Source organism: Cyprinodon tularosa, unplaced genomic scaffold (genome assembly GCF_016077235.1).
Source record: "Cyprinodon tularosa strain WSP-4 unplaced genomic scaffold, ASM1607723v1 ctg360, whole genome shotgun sequence".
Lineage (NCBI taxonomy): Eukaryota > Metazoa > Chordata > Actinopteri > Cyprinodontiformes > Cyprinodontidae > Cyprinodon > Cyprinodon tularosa.
Genome location: NW_024039075.1, coordinates 48,222 through 60,256, shown reverse-complemented (window position 1 = coordinate 60,256; position 12,035 = coordinate 48,222). Strand labels below are relative to the sequence as shown.

General features: G+C 39.8%; 1 protein-coding gene across 8 annotated transcripts in view; it reads right to left on the bottom strand.

The window, feature by feature from the left end:
* The window catches only part of arhgap23a (Rho GTPase activating protein 23a), a 49,213-nt gene that overhangs the window by 4,599 nt on the left and 32,579 nt on the right, over nt 1-12,035 (bottom strand). For all 8 annotated transcript variants that reach the window (XM_038295828.1, XM_038295826.1, XM_038295827.1 and 5 more), the window contains 2 exons: nt 4,448-4,541; nt 528-559 (listed from right to left, as the gene is read on the bottom strand). In XM_038295828.1, the coding sequence (XP_038151756.1) occupies nt 528-559; nt 4,448-4,541 (126 nt within the window). The remainder of the gene's footprint in view (nt 1-527; nt 560-4,447; nt 4,542-12,035) is intronic.

Here is a 12,035-nt window from a genome sequence, read left to right as displayed (position 1 = left end):
GGTTGTTAATTTCAGGCAAGTTGGAAGAATTTGGAGCCAGTCAAAACAGCATTAGTAGTGAAACTGCGCACAGAATGATGCAGCCACTACCATACATGACAGTAGGTTTCTTGCGTTTGAAAACCTTTTGACAAAGTTTTCTTAATTCTGTCCAAAAAACTTAATAGTTTTAACCTTTCCTCTAAAAATACATGCGATTTGTCCACGTGGATGTTTTTTTTGTATCTATTTATTTATTTTTCTATCTACAGTTGTTCAGAAACAGCTCCAAAAAGGTCTTCTTTCTTAACTTAATTAGACTGCAGCTGGTGTTTTCTCGCTGCAGGAAAGGATTTGCTTGACACAACTCTTTTTATTGACCAACACTGGACCAAGTCCAAGGAGAAACATTCAAATGAATTAAATCCATAGTTGTCTTCAAAATATATTGTAGCTTTATGATGTAAATACCCAGGATGGTTTTAAAGAAAAAAATTGGCCAAAATGGTGCGTTTAATGAACTGTCCCGTGTGTTTGAAAGACGGTACCTTTGATTTAGCTGAGTCACTGTTGGTTGAGTCTGCGGAAGAAGAAATACACAAATCAGAAGGTAAGAAGAGCTTAAGTTAAAAAGTCATAGTGGAGGACACAGAGGCTGTGATAATATATTTATACCTTTGGACTAATTTAATTTAGGCTTCCATTACCACCCTTCCACAGGAATGTTTAGTTTCTTAAATAACTTTATTTTCCTGCAGATATAAAGTCAAGGTAGCTTTAAATAATTATAATAAAGTCTGGCTCATTGGAAGCTAAATTTAAAGAACAGACAGACTCAAGAACTGTTTACAGAACCGTCCTCTGTCTGAACAAATCCAAACTCATGAGGTGATGTGATCCTCCACTGTGTCCTCTCACCATGTCAGAATCCAAAGCAAACACACTGATTTACAGACTGAAGCATTTGGAGGGAGAGACAATGATTTAAGGGGAAGCAGTGGCTTGGCGTTGAAGGAGAAAGTGGATTAGGACCCACAGCAATTACCGATGGCAGCAATCATTGACAGGGATGGAAGCGAGACACGCATCTCCTCACAAACACAGACACACAAAGAGGTAGGAGAAATTATCAGGGGGGGTTTCTTTCCCGTTCCAAGATTTTTATTTGTGGGCTCTTAACTGATCAGACTGTATCTTTGCTTTATGCTTACATTCATTAGAAATATTGTTGATCTCTTTATCTAAAAACTAAAAACATTGGCACATTTATCTCATTTTACATGATTAATAGGCTAATATATATTTCAGTGAAATGACATGACAGAAAAATGTTAAACAATAGCAAGAAAACTCTTACAAAATATATTTACATTAGTGATTACAGTTTTTCTGGCTACAAAAGATAAATATACCCTTTAATATAAAAAGCCTCAGGTAGTTTGAGATCTTAACCCCTAGGTGGCAGAGTAACATGTTAAGTACTGCAACAAATGAAAGAGGAAATATGATGATAAGCATCATTCAAGTGCTGCTCATCATCACGGTCTCATGCATCGCTGTTTATCTTGGTATGATGCCGCTTTGTCTTCTGCATGTGAGGCTGGAAAACTGATCACATTGTTAAAGCCGTTGTCTTGTAGAAAGATTGCAGGTTTCATGGTAACACTGCAATTTGCAGCCACAACAGTTGCTAACATTAAAAAGGGGAAGCAAGCCCTTTCCTGTATTTTCTTGTCTTGTATGTTTTTGTTGTTGCTTTACCAATAAAAAAAAGATAACACAATAGAATAAAAAAAATATATAGTAGAGTTCAGGATTAGATATTTGAATATAAAAGTATAAAAAAGTATTTTGTTTTTTGTAGCGTCTGTAAATTAGAGTGATCTTTTCTTAGATCCAGCTCTGTGAAGCGTGAGTATGCGTAACCTCCCTGTTTAAATCTAGTTTTCATTTCCTCAGCCTTTTTTGAATGAACAAAGTCCTCTGTAGAGTGGAAAATAGCTCTCAGTTGATAAAACCGTCTAAAGTAAGGTTTTTTTTTTGTGGATTTGGGGGAAACTTGTGGCCAGCATTGGTATTTTTTTTATCTGCTTTTTTGTTTCTATTTTTTTTTTTTTTTTGAATAGTTGTAATTAAGGAGGGGTTTATCTTTCAAACTTCTTTCAAAAATCTTTTTCCTGACTACAGGTTGATATAAACTGCTATCAGAGCTTTTCAGCAAATCTTCAAAATAAAACTAAAACCCCTCAGATATTTCTACTATCCTTAAGCAAATTAAGAAATTAACTTTAATAATGTTCAAACATATGCATCCATTATCTGATGTCCTGGGAACCTCTATATGGGGAAAAAAGAAGAATACATTTTAAACAGAAGCTAAGTGAGCATAAAAGCAAAACAGATTGAAATAATCCAGGTTACTCTGCCCCTTGGGATCCTGACCTCAAACACAATGAAGCTCATTCAATTAATACCTTTTAAAATTTGACTTGAAAAGCAGTAAATAATCAGCCATTTTTAAACTTGTCCGATCAAAAATATCAAAAATATTAACAAATCATTATTACTGATTTACCCTGAATACATATTTTATTATAAACTGTTAAAATAAGACTTATGCCTGTGAGATAATGTAAAGTTCATTATTACTGATGTATATTTTAGTTCAGAACACCCTTTTAATGTTGGAGTAAACTCAGACAGTTTCTGATTATTAAGATTTTTCTGATTTTGTTTCAGGTTAAAAAGTATTTAACTGTGTATCAAATATCCCAAATCCTTTGTTTTATTAACTGTTTTCAACACCACAACCAGGTCCATAGGTATTATTGGGTTTACTTTAGTTGGAGGGAAATATACTAGAAGAAGACTCATCAGTTTAAATGGTTTAACGTAAACTATGAAGCTCCAGAGAAAAGGTTTAACTGACTGCTTGTAATTTGCTTCCATGTTTGAAAGAGAGAAATGAAACTGAGGATGTTAAAACGGCTTCAGTATATGAAGATCAGCTAAAACTAGATGACATTGCAAGAACCAAGATAAAATGCTTTAATCAACTAAAAATCCTTTGCAAAATAAAATGCCAAGAACAATTAAACCCTTCAGTGTTCTCAAGATAGGATATAACTCTAAACAATGACTTTTACATCACAGCTTAAACTTGTCCCTGCTAAAAAAAAATAAAAAAATAAAAAATGATTTTAATATGCCCCACCACCCCTTAGCTTGGGCGTTATTTATAGGTACCATCATTTGTAAATTCATTTAATTAATTTCAGCTTTTGGTTTTTCATTTCCATCCCAAAATATAATGATGATATTTAAATGGTATCTTATGGTTTGTCAGAGTCCTGTTAAAAACCAGCTGAATTAAAGCACATCGGTGGACTTGGGGGGTATATTTTAAACATACATGCTTTACTGATTACAGTTTTCCAGAATCATAGTAATACAAATATGAAAACAGTTTTTAGTTTAACTGAACTTTATAGAATCACTAGTTAATTTTTTGTTTTTGTAAAATCTTAGATGTTGCTTTTAGGATACTAACTCAAGGACTAAAGCAGAATATTTTTTGTTTATGAGGAAACTAACAGCTAGTTTGTTCTGTAGCTGGTATGTTTGATCACAATTCTGCTGAGGAGGATTATGAAATAAAGTTCTCGGTTCACACATCTAGAAAGGATCCATTTCTTTATCAAATAATAACATTTGTTGTTTTGCAGAATTACAACTTTGAAATGATGCATAAGAAATGGCAACACCTAAATTCCCATAAGAACCAGGAGTGAGGTTAGACAGTCGTGATAACTGGAAAAAAAACAACCAGGATGATTGGAGCGCTGTTCTCTGCAGCCAGAGTGAGTTGCCTCTCAGAAGCAGCAGCTTTCCCAGCCATCAAGTAACCCATTAAAGTATTAGCCAAACCAGGACGACAGTGAAGTGGCAGGGGTTTTATTTTTACAGAAAGCTCAATCTGACAGTGACAGGGATGCCAACCTCCAGGGGGGGAATGGAGACCATGGAGACACAAGCTGTCACCAGCACTAACACACTCGCTCAACACACACACATTGCCAGAGGAGTTCCCGTCCTACCGCAGTGGCTGCTCCACAGGCTCAGCTAAGAGAAGGAAACGCAGAAACGCACAGAGAGAAAGTGAAAGATGAGCAACATGGAAGGAAAAACAGAGGTCAGCAGAAAGGAGAGAAGAGCAGGCATGCTGTCAAACACTGAGACTCCGAGTGCTAACAGATCCAAGGGTTCAATTCTCATGCTGCGTTTCAGTTCTCTTTGGAAAGTTGGGTATTTAAATTCCATTTTACTCTTTTATTACTGCGACCGTAGTGTCGGCTAAAAAGAAATCAAACTCTAATCCTGATATAACAAAAGGAGAACGAAAACCAGCATTAAATTTGAATGTTTCTTATATTTAATGGATGTAATGAGCTGCTGGAACGTTTCTCACCAGAAGCCTCCCCGAGCAGAGCTGTCCTGCCGATGTTGGACAGAAGGTGGTCGATGTTGGGGGCCGGCTGGACGTCCTCAGTGTCCACCGGTGTCTGGAGAGACATGAACTCGGAACTTTAAAACCTTTTATCTCTAATCTAGAAAGTTTCTCATAGTTGATGAAAGATGTTCAAACTTTGCTTAAACTCCTTTTCTCCAAAGCCAGGAGATGAAGTGTGCTGATCAAAAATTCACAGAGATTTTTTGTTTGTTTTTGATTAATGATTTATACCAACTGCTCCTGATGTACTAAATTTGGAAATAGAATAAATTCTTCCATGAAAATAAAAACAAAGTGCAAGGAAAAGCTTTGATAAGAGTTTATGTTCGGTGGTGGTCAAGCTAGTAGAGTCTGAATCTTATCCAAAGATGTTCCCTGGATGCTGTTTGCTCTGCTGATTTAGGTGAATTTTTCAGTCTGATATAATTTCTTTTGAACAATTTGATTTAGTTTTTCAACTGACTTGATCGTTGTATCATCTCAGTTCTCGTCTTTTCCACGCATTCTGCTGGGAACATTATTTCTATATCTACCATTTTGTAACTTTGTAGCTCTGGTTCTTTCATACCGGACTTCTTTTGGAACACGGAGGACACAACCAGAACTACAAAGATTACAAAGAGCTTTATGCAGCGGGATGCTCAATCCTGACCATGTATCTCATTTTAGAGATGATCGTTGATGCTAATTTATGCCTGTAGTCTGCCGTTTGGCTACATTTTTTAGAGACGTTACTGCGGATGCTACCTCCCCATGCTTTTAGCTTATATCTCAAATAATAATAGTGAATAAGAGTGAATAGAATCAGGAAAACAAATAATAATAATAAAAAAGGTGTTGATGATCAGTTCTGTCAGAACCTATGGATCAAGGGCTGCTGGAATCAGGCTTTCCAATAAGTGCATGAAGTCATGGAAACTTTCTTTTCCTCCAGACATCATAATTCTCATAGATTTTAAGAAGTGGTCTCAAACTCCAGTCGTTGAGGGCCGGTGTCCTGCAGCTTTTAGATGCGTTCCTGATTAAACACAGCTGACTCTAACATTAGCTCGTTAGCAGAGCTCTGCAGAGCTTAACTGCTGCTGGACATGCAGGCGTGAAGGAAAGGACACCAGCCCTTCAGGACAAGTTTGAACTCACAGATTTGTCAAGTTGAACATAACATGGTTGTTCTGTCTTTAAATAAAGAACCCATTTCTATTGAAGAAATAAAAAAAAAAACATGGAATTTTCAGATAGCTTCAAATCATATATATTCAACATTGAATTTACTCTAGAAACATTGCTTTAAACTCAATTCTTTAAGTATTATCTAATGTTATCTCTTTTAAACTCTATTGACTACTGATTAAATGTACCCAAATAAATGTCTCACACTGAAAGCTCTCTTACTTAGTGGGAAAAAAAACAACAACACAAAAACATCTCTGATCCTAAATTACCTTTAAAGGGGTTTTTAAACTGTTTAGGTTCATATTTTTATTTGTAATAATAGAACTACTCATGTTTAAGTCATGCTATCATACTTTTGGTCAGCTAAAGGAAAAAGGTTTTTGCCCTTAATCTCAAATTAAGTCAAAGCAGATGAACTGAACACCTACAGTTAAACCTGACTTTCTGTGTCATTATTTAGAGCACAGGTTGTAAAAAACACATGAACCTTTGTTTCTATGACTTCTCCAAAAGGTACTTTGTGATTGGAGCTTTCAGTCAAGGAGACGATTCCTTTTAAAATAACCCTTTCTAGCGCATCGGGAAGAAGCATGGGACGGACGACGGAACCACCGCTACGGGCCCTGATCAGAATGCGAGTAGCCGAGCGAGGGAACGGCTGCAGGAATTTCAAAGAGGAGGACACTGAATCCGTGGAGGTAACAGGGGTTTTAACTGCCCATTAAAGAAGGGGGATGGGAGAGACTATAGTCTTCTCTAAAGTTTGACTAAACAACGACAGGGAGACCCACCAAATAAGGGACTGTTGGACTCGCCTAGCAGGTCGGGGGAACCCGATATAGGTTCGCCCAAAACCACTAGGGGGGGGCCCTCTTCATAAAAGGACACCCCCCTCCCCTTCCAGCAGGGGGACAGGGCCTCTTGGGAATAAGGCCCATATTCAGTCGGGAGTTCAGATTTTTTGTTAGTTTAGTTCTTGTTCATAGTTCAAGTGGAGAGGCTGAGATTCAAACCAGGATTTACAAACAATGTCTAAGGTTATAACTGTGGTATCACTGAATGTCAATGGTTTAAATAATATTAAAAAGAGAGATAAGGTCCTAAACAAATTTAGAAAAGAAAATGTACAAGTCATTCTCTTACAAGAGACACACCTAACAAAAAAAGAGCATGGAAAGTACAAAAAATTAGGCTATGGAAACTCATTTTCCTCCTCTTTTGGAGAAAGGCATAAACGAGGAGTTATGACATTAATCTCCAATAGTGTAAAGTTTGAATTGTTGCAGGAAATTGGGGATAAAGAAGGAAGATATTTAATGATAAAGGGCAAATTGGAAAATCAGTTAATCACACTACTCAATGTATATGCCCCTCCTGAAAGTGACAAAGCACTTTATAAGAAAATATTTGATCTCATTATCTTGGAAGCAGAGGGAATATTGATATGTGGCGGGGACTTTAATGCTGTGTTAAATTATAAGATGGATACCACAAGCAAGAAAAATTGTAAAAAACAAATCAGTAGGTATATGAATACTATGATTTCAGAAACGGCAATTGTAGATGTGTGGAGAGAATTTTACCCCTTAGACCGAGATTATACTCATTACTCAATACCACATGGTACTTATTCCAGAATTGACTATATACTAATGAATAAGAGAGAACTGCACAGAGTGAAAGAATGTAGGATTGGAGTTTCAGATGTCTCCGATCATAACGCAATCTACCTTGTGATCCATCTGGACAGCCAAAAGAATAATACTCTATGGAGACTAAATGAAGGAATATTAAATAACAAGGCCTTAGTTGGGGAAGTAAAAGAGGAGATACTCCGATATAAAGAGGAAAATGATAATGATGAAGTAGACCCAGTAATTCTCTGGGATGCCCTTAAGGCAGTAATACGGGGGAAGATGATTTCTTACACAGCATTTATGAAAAAAGCAAGATTAGAAAAATACAATAAACAAATAAGGAAGCTAAGAGATTTAGAACAACAACATAACCAAACAAATGACCCAGACATATTTAACCTGATTAAAGAAACCAGGAAAGAAATGGATGAGAATCTTATGCTTATGGATCGATTCCGCACAAGTTGGTGGAATTATCCCTGAGCAGATATCATGTCCCAGAGAAGGTGCGGCACCTCATCCTGGACTATTATGAAGATTTTAGTCTCAGGGTGTCCTCAGGGGCATCAACATCGGATTGGCATCGTCTGGAAAAAGGAATAATCACTGGCTGCACGATCTCTGTCTCCCTGTTTGCCCTCGCCATGAATATGTTGGTGAAGTCAGCAGAAGTAGATTGCGAGGCCCATTATCCAAATCTGGTACCCGGCAGCCACCAATCCGAGCATTTATGGATGACCTCACGGTAACTACTACATCAGTGCCTGGGTGCAGATGGTTGCTGCAAGGCCTGGATAGACTCATCTCTTGGGCAAGGATGAGTTTCAAGCCTGGGAAGTCCAGATCTCTGGTCTTGCGGAAAGGGAAGGTGACAGACCGCTTCCGCTTCAGCCTGGGAAATACCACTATTCCATCTGTGTCTGAAAAACCAGTGAAGAGCCTTGGAAAGCTCTTCACTGGTGATCTGAAGGACACCGCTGCACGCCAAGCAACCAGCACCAACCTTAACCAGTGGCTCCTAGCTGTTGACAAGTCTGGACTTCCTGGGAAGTTCAAGGCTTGGATCTATCAGCACAACATCCTGCCCCGTCTCCTCTGGCCTTTGCTGATGTATGAGATCCCACTTACGACCGTGGAGGGCTTTGAGAGGAAGATCAGTCAGTACCTGCGCAGGTGGCTGGGCTTGCCTCGCAGTCTGACCAGTATTGCCCTGTTTGGACATGGGACCAAGCTCACGCTCCCGTTGAGCAGCGTGTCAGAGGAGTTCAAGGTTGCCCGGGCTAGAGAAGTCCTTCTCTACAGAGACTCCACTGATGGGAAGGTGTCTTCAGCAGGGATAGAGGTCCGCACTGGAAGGAAGTGGCGTGCCAAGGACGCAGTGGAAAGAGCTGAGGCGAGGCTGCGTCACAGCACCATGGTGGGTACAGTGGCCACAGGGCGGGCAGGGCTGGGCAGCAACCCGAAGCCCTGCTACAGCAGAGTGACAGGGAAGGACAGGCGTAAACTCATCCAAGAGGAGGTTCGGGCAGAGGTGGAAGAAGCTCGCTTCAGCAGGGTGGTGGGCATGAGCAAGCAGGGGGCCTGGACCAAGTGGGAGCATGTTTCCAGCCGTAAGATCACCTGGACTGATGTATGGAGGGCGGAGCCACATCATTTCAGGTTCCTCGTCCAAGCGGTGTATGATGTCCTCCCAAGCCCCACTAACCTGTTCACCTGGGGCCTGATAGAATCACCTGCGTGTCAGCTCTGCCAGAGGAAAGGGTCTCTTGAGCACATCCTAAGCTGCTGCCCAAAGGCCCTGGGAGATGGCAGATACCGCTGGCGCCATGACCAGGTCCTGCGGGCAATAGCAGATACCATCTGCACTGGTATAAACACCAGCAAGAGTCAACCTCTAAGCAGGAGCATGATTGCCTTTGTTCGAGCAGGGGAGAAACTGCAACCCTCCAAGAAGACCCAAGGGGGCCTGCTCACGACAGCAAGGGACTGGCAGCTCTTGGTCGATCTGGGGAGGCAATTGAGATTCCCGGATTACATCGCAACCACGACACTCCGCCCGGACATGGTGCTGTCATCAACTTCCACCAGGCAGGTTGTGCTGCTTGAACTAACTGTTCCTTGGGAGGACAGAATAGAGGAAGCCCAGGAGAGGAAGAGGGCTAAATACACAGAACTTGTGGCTGAGTGCCGGAGGAATGGCTGGAAGGCCCGCTGTGAGCCTATTGAAGTGGGCTGCAGGGGCTTCGCAGGCAGGTCTCTACACCGTGTCCTTGGACTCCTAGGGATTTGCGGTCTGCAGAGACGAAGAGCAACCAAGAACATCTTGGAAGCAGCTGAAAAGGCTTCACGGTGGCTCTGGTTGAGGAGGGGGGAGGCGTGGCGTAGTGCGCTACCTGGACACAAGTCGGGGAACTGATCACCCCCGGCTGGGTCGCCCGAGTGAGGGTGTATGACTAAGACCCGAAACACCCAGTGATCTCGGGAGAGTCACTGAAGATGTCTCCAGGTTGCACCACTGGGTGTATTACAATCCTATGGGAGGAGGTAGAAAAGAAGGCTAGATTTACTAAACAAAAGTACTATGAGGGGGGACCGAAAGCCACCAAAAATTTGGCTAGGCGCATTAAGAAACAACAAACATTAGGTAACATACATAAAATAAGAGATCCACTTTCTAATAAAATCCTATATGAACAGGAAGAAATACAAAGAACATTTGAGCAATATTACAAAAATCTATATGCACAACCAACATCGGCTGGGGAAGAGGAGTTGAATAATTTTCTGGAAAAACTGGATCTACCAGCGATAGGCACAAAACAAAATGCGACACTGACCTCTCAAATTACAGAAGAAGAGATCACAAAGGCAATTGGCAGAACTAAAACAGGAAAGTCACCAGGGTCAGATGGTTTAGGGGCTTCTTTTTATAAAACCTTCAAAGAAGAATTAACACCACTACTATATGATTCGTTTAACTATAGTCTCAGGACCGGCAAGATGCCCCCTTCATGGAAGGAAGCCATTATTTCCGTAATCCCAAAGCAAGGCAAAGACCAAGAATACTGCCACAACTACAGACCGATATCGGTACTAAATGTAGACTATAAACTGTTTTCCTCCATCATAGCTAAAAGAATGGAAAATTTAATGCAGGATTTAACCGATGAGGATCAAACTGGTTTTATAAAGGAAAGACAAACACAAGACAATATAAGGAGAACTCTTCATATCATAGACCATCTGCAGGGAAGTGGGGAGGAGGCAGTTTTAATTAGCATAGACGCGGAAAAAGCCTTCGACAGTGTCAATTGGAACTTTTTGCATAAGGTCTTAGAAAAATTTGGATTTAATGAGACATTTGTAAACTGTATTAAATCAATTTATCAAGAGCCAACTGCACGGATTAAGATTAATGGCAACCTGTCAGGTAGATTTACACTGGAGAGAGGAACAAGACAGGGATGCTGCCTCTCACCGAGTCTCTTTGCACTCTTTATAGAACCATTAGCTCAGATGATTAGGCAGGAAGTGGAAATAAAAGGAGTGGAAATAGGAGGGGAAGAACATAAAATAGGGTTGTTTGCAGATGACATTTTGATTTATTTAAAAAACCCAAATGAAATGTTTTTAAAAACAATAAGGTTGCTCGACGATTATGGGAAACTCTCGGGATACAAAATTAATGTGGAAAAAACACAGATCTTAACAATAAATTACTCCCCGCAGCAGAAAATAAGAGATACCTACAAACTTAAGTGGAACGAAAAATCTATAAAATATTTGGGGGTAAACATAACCAAAACAATTGATAAACTCTATGATGCAAATTATCTAGAAATAAACCACAATATTAAGAAGGACCTAGGGAGATGGATGGACATTGGCTTGGATCTCAGCTCTAGAGTGGAGATAATTAAAATAAATATTTTACCACGACTGTTGTACCTGTTTCAGTCCCTGCCACTGACTGTCCCGCTAAAACAATTTGTAGAATGGGACAGATGGATTTCAAGGTTTATATGGAACGGGAAGAAACCTAGGGTTAGATATAAAACACTTCAGCTCCCAATAGATAGGGGAGGTCTGGGCTTGCCGGCCCTAAAGGAATATTTTTGGGCCGCACAAATTAGACCTCTGGTACGTTGGTGCAATGATGACTATGTTTCAAAATGGAAAAATTTGGAATTGGGTAGAAAAGCCATAGAAGTTAAAAATTTAATAGCAGATAAAACACTCTTAGGCAAGCTAAGCAATAAGATAGATTCAATAACTAAAACTACAATCGAAATATGGAACACAGTAACTGATAAATACAAGCTAGAGAAAGAAACTAGGAGTTTGAGCTGGTTTGCTTGGGATCCGAGGTTTAAACCAGGTATTTACGACACAGGTTTCAAAAAATGGGCAAATAAAGGCGCCACAGCAATGTGTAAATTGACTGAAAAGGGCAAACTGCTGAACTTCAATAACTTAAAGAGAAAATATGAACTAGAGGACCAAGACCAGTATAGATACCTGCAAATAAAAGATTATTATGAGAAAGAGATAAAAACCAACGTAAGTAAAATAATAGAGATATTTCATAAAACCTATGAGGGGAATAAATTACGAATTATTTCAGCACTGTACCAGGGACTGATGGCAGGCAGGAAGACATCTACTATCTACATTAAAGAAAAATGGGAGGACGAATTAAAGGAACATATAAGCGAAGAGGAATGGTTTAAAATTTG